Here is a 19,336-nt window from a genome sequence, read left to right as displayed (position 1 = left end):
TCAACACAGTCCGTTTGCTCTTGTGTCCGGGGGGAAACAGCGGATGAGTATGATGGGATCAATTCCGCTTTTTCTTGGTACGGAAGGAAGGAGTTTGGTTTAATTATCAGCGAAACGCCCTTTTGCCGATGTTCTGACAGGTATTCCCTGCTTGAGTTCTGTTGTTTACTAAATGTGTTTGTGAAATTATATCTATTCAGCGCTTGGCATTTTGACGCTAGTCTTTAAAATGGTGTGTTGTGAAAGGTGTGTTTTTAGCCTACAAGCTAACCTAGCTGGTAGATCAACCACAGCACATAGTTTTTATTTCTGTGTGTTTCTGTTGCTTGTAGCCTTTCTGTCATGACGTGTTCGGTTTCTGAAATAGTAACGTTAGCGTTATAGTAGTATTGTTTCATCTGTGCAGTGGATGAGTGATAATTGTCTTGTCGCCATTGTCGTGGCCCAGCATGGCTCATAGTGGCAGGAGAGATTCCCCAGAGCTTCCTGACTTCTCTCTGCTCAAGAGGCTGGCCAGAGATCAGCTCATCTACCTGCTGGAACAGGTACAAACAAGTCACAGCATGTACAGTTTTAGGCTGCAGCTGCACACTATACCACCACTAATTAGAATCGGAATCTATTTTATTAGCCCAGTTAGTGTGTAACGTTACATGAACAATTTGATGCTGTTTTTTATTGTTCTCAATGTGCATACTTTGGCATTGACAAAACAGCTAAAAACAAGAACAACAAAGCTGAAGGAATCTCTTGCGCTTCAGCCGCTCCACAAGCAGAGGTCGGTGGGTCACTTCACAAGGACTGCATGGTGCACCCAAATTAAAGATTGGAGCACATAGTTCACTTAGATGATTCAATACAACAAAGTTTCAACACACACTGAATCTTAATCAGAGTCAAACAGTCATAGTACAGATGGAAAAAACTCAAATAACCTCCTCTATACAAAGAACAATGTCTCAATTGGAAAATCAAGATGGGGGTACTCAATCAATAAGATAAGATACATCTTTACTGATCCCACAATTGAGAAATTCCAGTGTTACAGCAGTCAAGGGAAAAGAGTCAGATTAAAGATTTAAATATTTAAAAACTTCAAAAACTAGGCATGCAAAAAAGTACAAAAAATACAAGAAACAGCAATAAATAATAATAATAATAATAATGATAATAATAATAATAATAACAAAAATAATAATGAACAGTGGATAAAAAGTGAGCAATGGATTAAAATGAACATATTTAGTGCAAATAAACAACAACAAGGGGGGACAGCAATGCTTATAGTGGTGTTTATAAAGTGTCCATAGTGCAGTTTATTGTGAGCAGTGCTGGTTATGTAGCCTGACAGCAGCAGGCAGGAAGGACCTGCGATAGCGTTCCTTCACACACTTTGGGTGAATCAGTCTATCACTGAAGGAGCCTATATAAGAACAGCACTCAGTAAACAGAGAGGTGTGATATTATGAAACAATCAAATATATATTGCCTAAGAACAACAAAGCTGAACAAGGTTAACATTTAACTGATAGTATGCAGCACTGTATAACTGTATGAATATAGTGTTATATAAAAAAGTATACAGTGGGTAAAGAAGTATTCAGACTTTTTACTTCAGTGAAGTTGTAATACCACAATGTAGAAATACTTTATTACAGGTTTAAGTCCTGCATTCAAAATCAAAAGTGCTGCGTCTAACTCTGGAGAAAGAAGTCTCTAGTGAGGTCCTCAAACACAGACACTCTGGATTGGTGTTAAGTAAAAGTACACTAGTGTTGATATCAATATACTAATAGGATAACTTAGGTATTTTTCAACCTGGACTCTTTTTCCCAACATTTGTGTCTAAGTGACTCAAGGGAACAGCGATTTCATTGAAGAGGCCCCACCCTCACTTCCAGCAAATAGTGTACTGTGCAAAGCATTGTGGGGATTTTATACCTGCAGAGGATCCACACATGCATCCTTAGAATTTCTCTGAAAGAACGACTCAGTCCTTCGTGAAACTCGGAAGGATCCTTGACATTGGCACAGTCCTTCGGCGGGGTTTGATGATGTAACGTCCTTCAAATTTGGCTGTTTGAGGATCCTTCCTTGACACTGAGAAACACCTACTGAACCCCAAAATACTCCCGATGGCTGTTCCATTGGTGTGTAACTGTGTGTGAGTGCTTACTGGGTAGCAGGTGGCACAGGGTATGGTAGCCTCGGCCACCAGTGTGTGTTTGAATGGGTGAATGTGACATAGTGTAAAAGTGCTTTGAGTGGTTGAAAGACGAGAGGGGCACTATATACAAATGCAGTCTGTTTACCATTTACAGCTGCAGCGTTCTCACTCAATACTGGACCAATTTAAAAAAAAAAGTTGTTTCTTTTAGTCACTTAGACACAAAAACATGGGAAATTAGGGTGCAGGTTCAAAACTACTAAAGTTATCTCAAACAAACCACTTACCTAGCAGCTGAGGTCCCAGATTTACTTGAAAGATGGGTGAGTATGTTTCCTTATTGTTCATATTCACAACACTACTATAGCAGGTAACTTATAGTTATTGTTGTAGATACCATGCTATATCAAACCATCATCTAAACTTTGTAATACAAGCCAGCTTGCTAACATCCCACACAATTCTTACCAAAAATGTACATCTCCCTCCAGCCAGATGCTAACTTAGGTAGATTATTGTAGTGAAATAAGATGGGATCCTGTAGGTAATTCCTCATTTAAACCTCATGAATCAGCTGTTCCTCATCCATTGTGACACACACAAGCGACAGAATAAAAACGGGAGCGGGGTGTTTCACAAGTTCAGCTCAAAACGGCACACTGCGGTGAGTCGTCTCGCTTGTGGGCAGTTAGGGCAGTCCAACAGAAAACAATGCAATCAAACTGATTTAGTTGCTGATCACTTGCCTCGCATCCAGTTAGGACATGGTGTTATGCAGAATATCATGTTTTGGAATAATATATATTACTGAATTCTAATTAGTGATGCATTATTGTGTTCATCACTTGAGTGTTGCAGGTGGTAAAGGTGGAGCTCAATTTCATCTATAATAATACATTAGTTGGTGATGATTTATATTACTTATCTAAATCTTCAAAGTAACTAAAAACTGTCAAATAAGTGTAGTGCAGTAAAAAGTACAAAATCTATATAGATATAAATCTAAACATAGAGTTCATAAACAACAGCTCTGGTGGACATTCCTGCAGTTAGCATGCCAATGGCATGCTCCCTCAAAACTTGCAAGATCTGTGGCATTGTGTTGTGTGATCAAACTGCACATTTTAGAGTGTCCCTTTTATTTATTGTGTTGGCACACCTGTGTTGTAATGATGCTATTTAATTAGCATCTTAATATGTCACACCTGTCAGGTGGATGGATTATCTTGGGAAAGGAGAAGTGCCCACTTATGTAGATTTTAACAACTTCACCACCAAAATTTGAGACAAATAAGTGTTTGGTGTACATAACAAATTCTTAGATCTTTAACTTAAACCTGTGAAAAATTGGAGAAAAACAATGTGTTGCAATTACATTTTTGTTGAGTGTACAGAAAAACATCCCAATGAAATTTGTAGACAGTAAGGCAGTAGAGTTGGCCGGTATACAAATTTTGTTACCGTTAAACCTTCCCCACATTTTCCCGGGGTATACGGTATTATCGTGACTAATTAAAAATCACTTTGAAGGGCTCAGAGGGAGTCGCCAAAATGTCTGCTTGTGCTTATACTGATCAGAAACAGAATAGCAAACATTACATAGGCCTAAGAATACTGAAAAATAACAACAAAGCATATACAACATTAACAACTTTTATTAACAAATATTTAAAAAAGTGCAAATGCAGCAGTCAACCAAACAGAATGAAATAACAACAAATTGTTAAAAAACAAGGCATAACTGAAAATGGGCTTATATAATCCTATCAACGGGAAATACTGTTCATTAGTTTATTTTTTTGAATCTACCTTTAGTTTGAAAACTTCACCCTCTCCAAGTCCCAACCTTTCTGTCCGTCAGAACAGGCTACTCCTCATTGAAAATGACAAATAAACAAACTATAATGATAACTATAACAGCATCCTATGCTTCAAAACTATTCAAGGTTTTCAAGGTTTACTTTTTCCAGCTGGAGCAGGGCACATAGTGGATTGACAACTTTGGCCATGGTGCTAAACACCCGCTCTGATGGAGAGCTTGTGGCACAAATGCACAGGTACTTTTGGGCAACCCTCGACATCAGAGGAAAACGCCTGGCTCCATCACATTTCCACCAGAGAAGGGGATCTTCGTCTCCCTGAATAACAGGCTCTGCTCCTGCTCGCTCCTGTATGGTACGGACCTGCCACCACATCGGCTTTTCTTTGAAGGAGACTGCCCAAAGTCATCTGTTTTTGGGTGGTTCGGGTTGCGCTTCTCCCTCCTCCACTCTGATGGCCACTGGACCTGCTGCTGCTGCTGTTTGCAGAAGTTGTAAAGTTGTGTTTATTTTGCAACCAACTGGCTTGATGTGTGGCTTGCCATCTTTTCTTCTCTTTCTCACGTCTGAGCTGTCATGTGACGATGTCACATCCAAACACTTTATCAAATGTCATCTCCCGACAACAGTTAAGGGCAGTTATAAGAGAAACATTATAGCCTACTGTTAGTTTTAAATTGTAATTAGTATTAAATTGAAACTCAACCACACATACATAGGTGCTGGACAAACACTCATTATTTAGGCATTAAATAAATTATATTTAATATTATATCAGGCCCCTATAGGTCTATATGGGCAGCAGATTTTTTTAATGACGGTAATGAAACTGATACCGTTGCTATTTTTAGATACCGCGGGATACCTTATTACTGTATTATTGCCCAACCCTATAAGGCAGTAGTGTAATGCTGCAGAGTTCAAATGGTGCTGGAACAGATATAGAGTCATTAATGTAAAAGGTTGCTGTATGTACATGAGGTTGTTGGATTTGGCAGTACAGTATATATACAGTATTCTTACATTCATATTGACAGTGACGGTATTTACATGTTAATAAACACTGTGTTTAAACTGTAAAAATCTATTATTTCCAGGCAGAGTGAAGTACAGTGGATGTTATGTGTTACAGAGTTATTGACAGTGTATGACTGATGCTATCGGTTTGTCAGAGTGACGGCCTGCTGCGGGGAGAAACTCTTCTGTTAATGTTTTTGTTAGAGGATGTTAACTGAAAATACAATTCTCCAAGTATTGCTGGGTGCAATTACAAAGCAGCTGTTGCAAAGCAAACATTGCACTTCTATACACACCCTATCTGTGATGTCACAAAAGGTGCTGGACAGGAGAGAAATATTTAGCTTTGAGTTTTTAAAAAAAATGTTAGAGTGCCTTATTGTCAATAAATCCAATGGAAACACTAAAACCAACAATAAGTTGCTAACAAGTTTTTACTCTGCAATTTTGCCAAATAGTTCATTTTAATAGGCAGAGAATCACGTCTGTGTTGTGAACAACAGCAAGCATTTCTTCCATCTTCCTGTCTTTGTCACACAGCTGCCGGGGAAGAAGGACCTCTTCATTGAGGCAGACTTGATGAGCCCGCTTGATCGTATTGCTAATGTATCAACACTAAAGGTCAATCTTATCAGATGTTACTCCTCTGACTCCTGACATTAAAACATGCTTGGAATTATTCCAGTATCTTTTTCCAAAACTTTTGTCCTCTTTTTTTTCCTTTTTTCTTTTTTCACAGCAACATGAAGTCGACAAACTCTACAAAGTGGAATACAAACCTATTATCAGCACGTCAGATCAGTGAGTCCTGCGCCCTCTGTCTTCCTGTCATTATTTTATACACACACACAAACACACACATATGATGTGACTGCCTGGCATTGTGACGTTACTCTCTTCTAGGCTCTGTTTTCTGATACGGCCAAGAATACAAACTGTCAAATGGATATGTGGTGAGTAGAGCTGGCTGGATCAACAGTTATTGTTTAAAGTGGAAATAGACAAGTTTTCTGCTTTAACTTATCATTATGGGGGAAATGTTGATTGCACAGTGTAATGGCCATGGAATAATGACACCACTGGCATTTAGATTGGTTTCCTTCCTTCCTAAGCGTCGCTTTCACTGCGCAATTCTGTCTGCCAATGGGTACAATCTTCCATGAAAAAGAAGGCTTGATTTTAGGCACAGAGGAAGTGTTTCAACCAGGAGGAGGATAGTGCTTTCTTTTCCCCACCAGCTATGGGTACCATCCTCAGTTACCAAAGAAAATCAGTTTAAGTTCCTTGCAGTTACTATCCCCAGTAGCAGAAATGACGGACAGTGGAACAACCAAAGTAATTGTGGAAAACAAAATGTAGTGTGTGTCCTATGTTATAAGTAGTTGCTAGTCTCTAAAGAAAATAGAAAGCAGCCTGGTTGTCTTTGCACCAACAGTAGTACCAACTGGAAATGCAAAGGGGGGTGGGAGAAATTGTCTGTTTCCGCTTCACAGATAAAGCTGAAGCCAGACTAGAAAAAACAGTGCTTCACATTGATTCTTAGATGCAATGCATCACAATGCGATTCTGCATCGGTTCACAAATGTCAAAAAAATGATTGTTAATAACGTGATACTGACAGAACAAAAGATGCAGTATTCGACCACCAGGGCAGTGCAGTACATGGACAGTCTACAGTGCGGACACGCTAGAGTTAGCTTATGTAACTTAGTCATTTATCCTCACAAAAGGCAGCCGTTGCAAGCATGTTTTAATTTAATGTCTAAATGATAACATTTGCGAGATGAACGTGAAATCTTTTGTAAATATTAGGCCTTGTTGTTTTGGTTGTTTGATCTGTACCATGGTTTGATTGACAGCTTATTTTATTTTTTGTATTTTTCATTAGTTTTTATTTTGTTTTAATTTAGTTTAGTTTCAGTTAGTTTCCAGAGTGGGTGTGCTTATTTAATTTTAGATTTTATTATATAAAAATGTTTAGTTTTAGTTTAGTTTTTATTATTTTAAGTATTAGTTTTAGTTTTCCTTTTAATCATTATTATTACCTGGGAATATTTTGTCAAGGGCAAGATTTACATTAGAAGTTCAGAGAAGGTATTACATAACAAACATAACACTTTGTGAAGGAAGTTGACTTACAGTCATGTAGACATTCCAGTCTCAATCAACACACACACCAATGCCTTCTCTTTCTTGTTGTGTTGCCAAATTTGGCCAGATTGACGGACTAAAACTAAAAGACATATCCTGTATTTTTTTTTTTTTAAATTTTATCTTAAGTTAGTTTACACAATATTGTTGCAGTTAGTTATGTTTTTTTTTTCTTTTTTCTGTTTTTTATTTTTGTGTCAGTTAACTAAATGTTTTTTTACACCTAGTTTTAGTTTTTAGTTGAGTTTTAGCTGACAATAATAACCTTGTTTCACAGCAGCCTGAATGAACTGCACCAAGCTGGCAGACAGACCTGAGTTTGTTTTAACTGAACCAAATGGGTTGGGTATGAAATAGTCTTGGGCGGTATCCAGGCCTGGAATTTCGTCATTTTAGGGGCAAGGCCACTTGGCCTTTCGCGTTGTCAATTTTTTGAGGGCACAAAGGCCAAAAGCCAGGGCAGCAAGGCCATACAATAAAACAATGATTTTAAGTCCACATCCATAATGAATTTAATTTAAGGACTAAGGATGTATAACTATCTGTGAAATGAATAAATAAAACAAGCTCAAGTAATAATAATGAGTATAATAAGTAATAATGTGATTTATTTAATAGCACTAATAAACCCAATGTGTTTTAAATATAGAACAACCAGGTTCATGTATTTATAAGCAAACAATCTTAAATATTAGGCCTAAATATTTTTTGAGTGTACATGATAAACTGATTCACTGAACAAGACTGGCTTACAATTAGCCTATTTTTGATGTGTTGTTAGATAGCTAACAGACAAACTACAGCAGGGCTATTCAGTTACTATTTCAACTGGGCCGCATTTCAAAACCAGATCATGTCGATGGGCCACATTTTTAGCAGCAAGCAACCGATCCACTTTTTTTTTTGCATACATATATATATTTATACTGCACAGAAGCATAATAAGTGACATTAACAGTATCTAATAACACCCACTATCTCTCCTCCAGCATCTCCCTCTCTCCTCTCCTCCACACATACACATGCACACACCTCACCTCCTGATGCTTTCTTTACAGGTCAGTTACACAGAATATAGTTTTATACAGTCCATGGCAGCAACAGTCATGTTTACAACAACAAAGTCACTATTTAAAACCCAATAATATCTCACTGGAATATAAATATTCATCTGATCACATCAGTGTCAGTCATTCATCCTGCTCTCTGTCCCTCCTCTACTGAGGACACTCACTGTGTGCAGGTCAGCTGCCTCAGGTACATCTTCAGATAAAGTGTTAGCCTACATACAGACAGCTTTCATTTTAGTTTGTCTTTAACACTTTGCTGTTAGCACTGCGAGCGCGATGTGCTTGTGTCGACCGCGATCATAAATCATAATAGCGGTGAATGAGAGACTGCGGACAGAGCAGATTGAAAAATGGCTTTCTACATGCTGATCACATGTATTGATAAAGTATTGGCTTGGCTGGCAGAGGTTTTATTGCACTTACTCACAGTAACAAGTGTAGCTGTCGTTAACTAGAGTAATCTTGAAGTTATATTGTCTTCATCTGCGCTGCGGTTTGTGTGTCTGTGTGTGTGTGCGCGCTGTGAGGGATGACATGCAGAGAGCAGGAGAGAGGCTACAGAATGATGATGAAACCGAAACTTTAAAAAGTAACGCCGATAATGGCGGAGCTTACTGTTATTACTGTGTTACGAGAGCTATGGCCCTCGTGGCCCTCGTGAAATTCCTGCCCTGGCGGTATCTAATTTTTCATGCCTTTATACCTTCCTGAATTGTCACCATGTCATACAGTTTAATGACGGTACAAGTGTGCGGTGCTACAACCAAACCGTCTCCTCCTATTACTCAAACAGTTAGTTAGTCCACTACCAATAAACCTTTAATTCGCTGAGTTAGATTGTTCATTTTTTGTTTATATAAAAGTAACAAATTATAGTTTCAGTACAAATCACTATATAGAGAGTGGGTTACAGAATGTGCAGGTGAGGTCAGAAACCCAAGGAGGGCTTATAAATTGACCCCACATTGACCTTGTTTAGTCAAGGAAAATGAATATTTTACATCTTATTGGGTAACAAGAAAATAAATAATAAATAAAATAAAGTTAAATAAGAGAAACAAAAATGAAATAGGAAAGAAGGAATGAAAAATAAAAATCAAACAGAACAAAATAATTTATACAAGATAATTGTACCACAATCGACTAGTCCTAGTAAACTATTAAAAATAGTGTTAAAATAGTTTCATCAATAATCTCTTTTTAAATAAAGACAAGGAGGCAGTAATATCAGCAAGATTATGATGTTCATTCCACAATGTGATTCCTTTATATTTAATAGTGAATTGCCCTCTGCTAGTATGGCAGTGGGGGAGATGCAGGTGTCCTGCTTGTCTTGTGTATATTGGAATTCATGCGAAAATATTGCTGAAAGTGGTTGGGTAATTCATGACTTTGGTGAATTGCCTTATAGATGAAAATGCAGATTTACATTATGATTTATGGTCCTGTGTGCTGGATGGGCGCTGAAAAAAACGAACGAGGTTCTGTGACACACGCATGCTGCTCAGGCAGGGAGTCGCTGTGTCTTTTAGCTCAGCTGCCTGTTCCCTCAGTAGAGACTGGCAGTGTAGGGATGGGTACCGAACCCAAGTATTGAACGAGCCCCGGGGCTACATTCTTCAAGACTGCAGTATTGATAAGCTCTGACCTTAACGGTTCTGCTATCGGTACTGGAGCAGTCGCATTTTTTTTTTTAACAAGGTAAACCTTATCTTGCACATTTATCTCACCAACTCTGTCAATTATCCGTCATTGTATCATAATTTTCGCTATTCTCCCTGAAGCTCACCCTGGCTGCCTGCTGTGTGTGAGTGGAGAGCAGGGGGGCGTGGCTGTTGTTCCAGTGACACACACACACACACACACACACACACAAGACAGCACATACACCAACTCAAGCTCGTAGCCTACCTTTAGATAGATAACGATGGTGGAGAGAGCCAAACGGTCAAAAGTGTGGCTTTACATGACAAGAGTTGATGCAGACACAGCGCGTTGTCACAAGTGTGACAAATGTTTTGCGTGTAAGGGCGGCAACACTAGTAATTTGTCAAAACACCTTGCGAAAGTGCATCATATTCAGACAGAAAGATGTACAGTGTTTGACTGCCCTAGCACAGCTAGTTCATCTACGTCCAGTCCAGGTTTGTAATATTATGCTAGCAGCCAACACGTGGAGTTAATAACCATTAGCTATTTTGTGACCCTATTTACTAAATAGGGTTTCAGATTTTGGATTTTATTTGTGTATTTTTCAGATACTTCTAAATACATGAATATAACCATAATTATAGCCTGGGCTGGGTGCGTGGGATTTCCCCCCCTCTGGTCTAGCCATAGTGATTAATGTTACATCACCATATAAAATACCTAGAATACCTAACATACCTAGAATACCTAATATTGTAACTTGTAGGCTAGAGTTGTTTATATATGCTACAGTGATTTGTTTTCGGTACGGTGCGAGGATTTCCCCCCCTCTGGTCTAGCCATAGTGATTAATGTTACATCACCATATAAAATACCTAGAATACCTAACATACCTAGAATACCTAATATTGTAACTTGTAGGCTAGAGTTGTTTATATATGCTACAGTGATTTGTTTTCGGTACGGTGCGAGGATTCCCCCCCCTCTGGTCTAGCCATAGTGATTAATGTTACATCACCATATAAATTACCTAGAATACCTAACATACCTAGAATACCTAATACTGTTACTTGTAGGCTAGAGTTGTTTATATATGCTACAGTGATTTGTTTTCGGTACAGTGCGAGCATTTTACTGCATTTGCGACTAAAAATAGTGTTGTGCAAGTAAAAGAAATCATTCAGGAGCACACTGTGCGAGTACAGATTTCAACCAGCAGCCGAATCCTGTCGGTTGTGGGTTGAACAGGGGTCACAGACACATCCATCCACAGGAATATGTATTCCTGTCAAATACGGCGGCCATAGTGTTCCGCAGAGCAAGATAATGGCTTACCAGCGACGGAGAAGCCTGGCTCCAGGTCCAATATTTTCCTCTTTGTTGATGTCATGACTGCCCAGAAATACCTGAACAGCCGAGCTGTGGCGGCACACAGGTATGTGACGTGTCAGAGGAGAAACGAGCTGTTCACATTTCTCTCTTTGTGGCAGGTAACGGTCTACAAACCTGAGCGCACTTTAGGGACTGTTCTTTACTTGTCAGGGGAGGAGGGTGGCTGGTTGATTTTTATTTTATGTATTTATTTTATTTTGATCCCCCCTATGTTAATCACTTATTGATACCGTTTTTGAAGTATGAATAAGTCAATAAGTAATTTATTCCATTGAAATATCATTGATGTATTATAGAAAAGTGATTTATCTTTTAATACATGACAAAAGGCACATCTGCCTAAGCTTTGCTGTGGTATTGTGATACTACTCAGAACCGTGATACTTTCACTGGTATCGTACTGTGGGTCCCAATTTTGGTACTGTGACAACACTATTGTTTTATGTATTTTACATTTCAAGTTGTAAAAAGTAAAATGTTTTGTTAAAAAACTATTTTGTTGCATAATGAGAATTGAGAAAATAAAGCAATTTATGCTCTTGATTTGTTTTTTTCTTTCTCAAAAAGTATCGATAAGAGTACCTTTAAAATACCGGATCGATAAGCAGTACCGATAAGAGTAGTAGTACCGTTAAAATCTTAACGATACCCATCCCTAGTGCAGTGTGTGTGTATTATACCGTCAGGATTACTTCATACCCTGGTATACTATAATACTGTGATACTGCCCAAGCCTAGTGTGAAAGCACCCTCAGTTAGAACATTGTTCCTGCATTCCTCGAATACTATACAATGATAATAAATAATTTAAGGTGTTTTTCATTCCATATTCCTTGTTCCAGATGTGGCCAATGCAGACAAGGCAGCAGGAAAATTTAGAAGATACAAAATCATCTTTGTCCCTCAGAAGGTATTTCCCGCTCTGCTGTTGTGCATAGGCTTTGCTTTGATTTATTTTGGTTTGGTTTGGTTTGGAGCTGTTGATATTAACCTGCTGACCCTTCTGTTTCCTCTAGTTCTATGCATGTGAGGTGATGATGGAGGAGCAGGGGATCTTTGGTGGTAAGCATCCCTCCGTCCTAACTTCCTGTTTTAGCAACATAGATCAGTGTTGGTGAGAGGAAGTGTGAAACTGGCTTTTGTCCTACCACAGATGTGACTACTGATGAGTGGTCTTTCTATCTCCTTCCACTTGACGATGACATCATCAGTATGGAGCTGCCAGAGTTCTTTCGAGACAACTTCCTGGTAAGTTATGTGCACAGAAATGATTGCTTGATTAGTCAGTTAACTGATCATTTTAATAAGTGATTAATCTTTTAAGTATTCCATCTTTTATAATGTGAATAGTTGAATATTTGAATATTTTGACTTTTGAACTGTTGGTGCAATTTAAATATATCAACTTGGGCTCCAGGAAATTGTGAGTTCAATTTTCTTTTCACTATTTTTCTGACTTTTCAATCAAGAGAATAATGGCAGGTTACTTATTAATGAAAATACTTGGTAGTTGCAGCTTAGAATCAGCGTCCAACCTGTTAAGTAGCTAATGTTTAAAATTTGAATTACAAATCAGTATGGAAAAGAGTAAGTAATAATTATAAATATAGAAAAAAAAATGCTCATTACGGAAAAGAGGTAGGCAATATATGGAGACAGGAAAGGTAAAGAAAGGAAAGGAGTAATGCTCCTTTGGTAAGAGGTTAGGACTTCGGCCTACCTTATTTAATAATAATAATAATAATAATAATAATAAATTTTATTTAAAAGCGCCTTTCTTGACACCCAAGGACACTTTACAATCAAATACAATAAAACATCAACAGTGTTCAATCAAGATAACAACATAACAGCACAAAATAAAAGTATAAAACACTGAGTTAACAATAAAATTACAAAACAGGGAAGGCTAATTTAAAAAGGTGCGTTTTCAGTTGACATTTAAAAGAAACCAGGGAAGTGCACTGGCGCAGGACAAGGGGCAGAGCATTCCAGAGATGGGGGCCAGCAACACTGAATGCCCTGCCACCCATAGTGCGGAGTCTGGAGGGGGGAATGGCGAGAAGATGTGTATCTGAGGAACGGAGTGAGCGGGAAGAAGTGTGTGGAAGAAGACCGGACAGATAAGGAGGGGCCAAGCCGTGGACAGATTTGAAAACCAGAAGGAGTAGTTTGAAATGGATGCGATATTTTATTGGGAGCAATGCAGTTGTTGAAGAGTAGTTGAAATGTGATCCCAGGGCCGTGTGTGGCAAAGAAGTCTGGTGGCTGAATTCTGAACATACTGAAGTATGTTTAACCTGTGGGTGGGTAGACCAATGAAAAGTGAATTGCAATAATCTAACCGGGATGTAACAAATTAATGGATGAGAGTTTCTGCAACAGATTGGGAGAGAGAGAGGGACGGAGATGAGAAATGTTTTTCAGGTGAAAGAAAGCAGTTATGGTGATGTTCTTGATGTGTCTGTCGAAGGAGAGGGTGGAGTCGAACATGACACCAAGATTTCTGACTTCAGTGACAGAGGAAGTGATGAACCCAGGGATGTTAAAGTTGAGGTGGGAGACCTTATGGAGTGTAGATGGGGAGGCAATGATGATGGCTTCTCATTTATCCTGGTTAAGTTTGAGGTAGTTGCAGGTCATCCAAGTGTTTATGTCATTTAAGCAGTCTATCAGGTTGGATGGTGGGAGTGTGTCTGATGGCTTGGAATGAATGTAGAGTTGTGTGACGTCAGCATAACAGTGAAAATTAAGACCATGCTGACGGATGATGTGACCAAGAGGAAGAATATAGATGATGAATAGCAGAGGACCGAGAACTGAACCTTGGGGCACACCGTGGGTGGGTGGGGATGTGGGGGATCTAAATTTGTCTATGGATACAAACTGTTCTCTGTTAGTGAGATATGACCCAGTGATACCAAGAAGTGTTTGTAGTTGGTGAAGCAGGAGATTATGGCAGACAGTGTCAAAAGCAGCAGTGAGGTCTAACAGAATCAGTATGTTGAGATGGCCAGAGTCAGCAGCTAGGAGCAGATCATTTGTGACTTTTGTGAGAGCTGTCTCAGTACTGTGTCTAGACCTAAATCCAGATTGAAACTCTTCGCAATGGTCATTGGTGGACATGTGGGCCTGGATCTGACTGACTACAATCCGCTCAAGGAGTTTGGTTAAAAATGGAAGATTGGAGATGGGTCTGTAGTTATTGAGGTCATCATTGTCTGAGCCAGATTTCTTGAGAATGGGGGTGATAGCAGCAAGTTTTAACATAGAGGGAATACAGCCAGACAGAAGAGACGTGTTAATGATTTGTGACAGCAGGGCACAGAGAGCAGACAGACAGGTTTTGATCAGAGGAGTGGGCATAGGGTCAAGTAGGCAAGTGGTGGACCTTGACTATAAAACAAGTTCTATTACAATGTGCTTAGTGACAGGAAAGAAAGCTGAAAAAGAGCTGATATTGGTAGGAGGAGGGGTGGTGATAGGATGATTTTGTGTAGCTGAGTGTTGTAGAAGCTGATGAATACAAGAGATTTTATTCTGGAAAAAGTCCATAAAATCACAGCAGTTTAGTGGAGGGAGACATAGGAAACTGATTAGCTGGTTGAAGTAGCTTATTGGCGGTGTTAAAAAGGGCTCTGGGGTTATCATGGACTTTCAGCATGACATTGGAGTAGTAGGTGTTCTTAACTCTGTTTAAGGCTTCTTTATAGGCAATGATGTGTTCATTAAGCTTGCTAAGGCGCTCAAGTCGACGACCAGCAGCCTTCATTTTACGTAGCTCAGGAGTGAACCATGGAGCAGAGTGCTTGAAGTACACCGAGCGTGTTTTGAGTGGCGCAAAAATATTCAGTGAATCAGCAAGGAGTCGATTGTACGAGGAGACAAGTTCATCAGGTGATGAGTTACTGTAGTCAATGGAAAGTTGAGTGTCCAGCATGTTATTTACAGCAGGTATATTAATGTTCTTTAGATTCCGGTAAGTGATAGTGAGAGAGGCGCATATTCGATGTGAAGGGGCAGGGATTCTAGCATTGAAGAAGACAGCTTTGTGGTCTGATATAGATAAATCAGAGCCACATAGGTTGGAGGGGGAAATGCCAGAGGAACAGACGAGATCCAAAATATCACCTTTAGCGTGCGTAGGAAAGTTAACATGCTGAGAAAATTCAAGTGAGGGGAGCGGGTTTAAAAATTCAGCAGCAAATGAACATTTTGTGGAGTTAACATGTATGTTGAGGTCACCAAGGAGTAGAATGGATGGATACATAAGACATACAGAGGTGAGTAGCTCAGACAGCTCCCTGATGAAAACAGTGGATGCTCTGGGAGGGCGGTAAAAAAGCAAAAGTAACAGGGGCTGTGAACCAGTGAATTTTAAAGCAAGACATTCAAAAGATGTCATTTGCTGTACAGGCACAGTTAAAACCTTATAGGAGGAGCGATGGAGCACCGCAATACCACCACCCCGCCCAGTTGTACATGGCTTGTCAATGTACATATAGCCAGGGGGGGTAGCTAGCTAGGTTAAGGGCTACATACTCATTCGGCTGCTGCCAGGTTTCAGTCAGACATAAGAAGTCAATATTGTGCTCAGTAATAAAATCATTTATGAGAGGTGCTTTGTTATTTAATGATTGTGTTTTTAAGACAGCAAATTTTGTGTCAATAGTGTCATGGTGACTGGAAGACTTGGGTGTATGACAGTCTATAGTGAAGAGAAGCTCACATTGACGGCCTTTCTGGGATGCAAACAGGTTAATCACCAAGTCATTGAAGTCCGATGATTTTTGGATGAGGTCCTGCTCGATAGACAACATTTAAAATAATCCACCTTGTTCAGCATGATGCTAACGCTCGACATTGTCGCAATTCGCAAGACTCAATGCTCACTCTCCCACTACACTAACAGCAGGCAGGCCCTCACTGTACTTCCACGCACTGTCATTGGCCAAAAGTCAGTGGCCTGGGCTGAATTAATTTAGCCCAACTGGACAGTAAATCAAGGGGGCTTGTCACAACACCTGTCACTCACAATGTGACAACAATGATTGGAAGCTGATTCTAGGAGTATGGGCTGTAAAAAATCAGCCCATTTAGATAAATCCTGCGTTTTTGTGACTATTTTAGTGCTGTTGCTGCTATAGGCTCCACCAAAAACAATCAGTTCTAAGGTTCAGTAACTAATATTTTCTTTAATTTAATAATTTTCTCATCTTTATTGTAAAAGATAGGCAGGGCTTAGCCCTGCTAGCCCATTTATACCAGCCGTCTCTGGGTATATTGTCAAATATGTTGGTGACATTTGGTTAAAAATTAGATGACATGGAAAATATTGTGCATACAATACAAATTACATCAAGATAATGAATATCACTGTGAGCTAACCGTTAAACCGATCTGAACACCATTTAAAACATGTGACATCTAGTATCCAAAGAATGTGTGTGTCAACTGTGGTTGCATTTAGATGAAGACTTTTGAAGATACCGATATTAATTAATTTTGCATATTCTTGAAAATATAGAGTGATGGACTTCTGAATTGACTATAGGTTGCAGCGCTGCATTGACGTTTATTTGAAGTTTTATGATATAATTTTTCAATAAATTTTGACTTCTGGGGACTTTCTGAAGTTACTGGAAATGTTTAGATCACACGAGTCAAAAACAAACCAATGTAGCCACCTCTGGAACCTAATTCTCCAAATAGTACAATACTATTTTTTTTTTTTTTTATTAAAGATATTTTTTGGGCATTTTGCCTTTAATGGACAGGACAGCCAAGTGTGAAAGGGGGAGAGAGAGAGAGGGGGGATGACATGCAGCAAAGGGCCACAGGCTGGACTCGAACTCACTGTGTGTAGTAGTCCAGCCTGTGTATACTTGTTGCAGCAGCAAGTCCTCACAGGCTATTCTCGAACTCGCTGTGTGTACTTGCTGCGGCAACAGCCTTGTACATGGGGCACCTGCTGTATCCACTAAGCCACCGACGCCCCGTACAATACTGTTAATGTGAGCGTACCTTAACCTTCATCTGCAACTGTGCAGAAATACTGGGTTCAAACCATGAAAAAAAATAAAAGCTGTGAAGCATTTGAATGTTAATTTAGAATTTGAACATCAATGTTTTGATGCAGCTTGGAACTATTAGGTACAGCAATGTATTCATGGGTACCAGTGACGTCACGTCGACGAGACCGCCGCCATATTTGTGTCCGATTTGACTGTACCCCTCAGTTTTGCTATGGCAGTACACACCTCACACTTAAACGAGACGGAAAGACAACGATATTTGTTAAAAATTTCCATAATTGGTTGCGACCCATATTTAGTACCCTCAACAGTATTTTGTCCGCTAACCTCTGCAACACGGTGTGTGTGTGTGTGTGTGTGTGTCCGTCGGTCCGTCCACTGGCCACTTCATTAGGTCCACCCGTGCTATCTAATCCAACAGCTCTGTCATACATTCTACTTTATGAAGCTTTTTACATTTTCAGTTTTTGTTGGCAAAATTGTGAGAACACCACACAATATAATGCACTCCAGTACACCAGCACCATCCACTATGACCTCTATAATAAACATAATGTATAATTATCACCTTTTTGACAATGTCAACAAAAACCCAAAATGTATAAGCTTTGTAAAAATAGCATTTATGGCATAACCATTGGATTGGATTGCATTAGACCGCACAAGTGTTACCTAATGAAGTGGCCGGTGAGTGTGTATTATATTTAAGGACCCACACCACGACAAGTGTAGGTATGAAAAATAGTTAATTAGTGACTGACATCAGCTCAAACCACAAGCTTTTGAGTGTACTGTAATCAGATAAAGTTAGCTAACGTTAGCATAAGACAATGTGAATCTCCACTGAGGTAGCTAACATCACGTTAGGTAACGTAGTGTCGGGCTGTCGGCGTTAATCATATGGCATCTTAAGTTAATCATGTTTCGCGTGTTTTGTAAGGGGTTTTCAAAGACTAAAATAAAAATTAGAGTTGAGGACTTACCGGACACAAAGTGTTGACTGCACAACCTGGAGTTAACGTTAGCTGCGCAACAGTGCAACATATTCCTGGCATCCTTCAAGTAACATAAATTTTTGGTCTCTCGCTGATTTTCCTTCTACTCTACTTGTTTTGGTAACGTGACAACGCTGTGACCTGTGACCTTACTGCTGTGAGTGGACACAAATATGGCGGCATGAAAACACTGTGACGTCATGTGGTCTTGATGAATAGCGTACTAGTCCATACCCATTGAGTACACAGTTGCCCACAAACACTTTCACATGATGCGTGTTTGGGATACAGGTCATAGGAAATTGCAGATTAAATAGTCAACTGAACCCATTAAGAAGAGCAATGTATTCAGACAGAGTGTTTGTGAATTTGATAGTATGATTGCTTTATTGAAAGTACAGTAGTACCATTGCCAATAGTGGGATAGATAGTGGGCTAAAACTGTACATTAGTAGTTGAGGTAGCACGTTGAAGGGCAGATAGTTAAAGTGTTTATATGTTGTATTGACTTAAAAGTGGGGCGCACTGGTAGTTCACATGGGAAAGATGCGGCTAGCCCTTGTTGCAGCAGCATACCGTACCATGACTTAGTCATACCAAAAATTAGAAAACAAACCCAACATTCGGCCACAGGGGGAGCCACGGCAATCGGTCACATTTTAGCCATTTTCTGTTGTTATAGCGCCACCCAGTTGCCAATTAGAGTTAAATTTCTCCAGTCACCTTGAGGAGTCCTGTAGTAAAGATCAATTTGGCAGTTAGGCCTAGATAAGAAATTAGCTCTCTAGCGCCCCCATTTTGTTTAATTGGGTCAATAATGGAGGGGTCCCCTCAGATTATGTGTGGTCATATGCCTACAAAGTTGCGTGGTGATCGGTGAAACCCTTGAGATGTTATACACCTTTATGCGATGAGCCACGCCCTCCGCAATATTTATTGCCTTATAGAAGCTCAGTTTTAGTAAGAGTTCCAACTTTTGCCAAGAGGGAACTTTAAATATTGGTCCCTAGATTATGTTCACCATGTTTCATGCAGATCG

At 39.5% G+C, this 19,336-nt stretch overlaps 1 protein-coding gene across 2 annotated transcripts in view; it reads left to right on the top strand.

Moving 5' to 3' along the window:
* The first annotated feature begins 2 nt into the window (after positions 1–2).
* vps33b (VPS33B late endosome and lysosome associated) overlaps positions 3–19,336 on the top strand; it is a 39,658-nt gene continuing 20,324 nt past the window's right edge. The window contains exons 1-8 of one of the 2 annotated variants that reach the window (XM_033643461.2): positions 3–140; positions 449–545; positions 5,545–5,625; positions 5,744–5,805; positions 5,908–5,957; positions 12,110–12,177; positions 12,284–12,329; positions 12,421–12,515. In XM_033643461.2, coding sequence (XP_033499352.1) covers positions 450–545; positions 5,545–5,625; positions 5,744–5,805; positions 5,908–5,957; positions 12,110–12,177; positions 12,284–12,329; positions 12,421–12,515 — 498 coding nt within the window. In that variant the 5' untranslated portion in view covers positions 3–140; position 449. Of the gene's footprint in view, positions 141–425; positions 546–5,544; positions 5,626–5,743; positions 5,806–5,907; positions 5,958–12,109; positions 12,178–12,283; positions 12,330–12,420; positions 12,516–19,336 lie in introns of those variants that run through there. The other variant, XM_033643470.2, reaches the window with a different exon arrangement.

The sequence above is a fragment of the Epinephelus lanceolatus genome, chromosome 2 (assembly GCF_041903045.1).
Source record: "Epinephelus lanceolatus isolate andai-2023 chromosome 2, ASM4190304v1, whole genome shotgun sequence".
In the NCBI taxonomy this organism is placed as follows: domain Eukaryota; kingdom Metazoa; phylum Chordata; class Actinopteri; order Perciformes; family Serranidae; genus Epinephelus; species Epinephelus lanceolatus.
The sequence above is the reverse complement of the archived record's forward strand: the minus strand, read 5'-3'. Positions and strand labels throughout refer to the sequence as shown.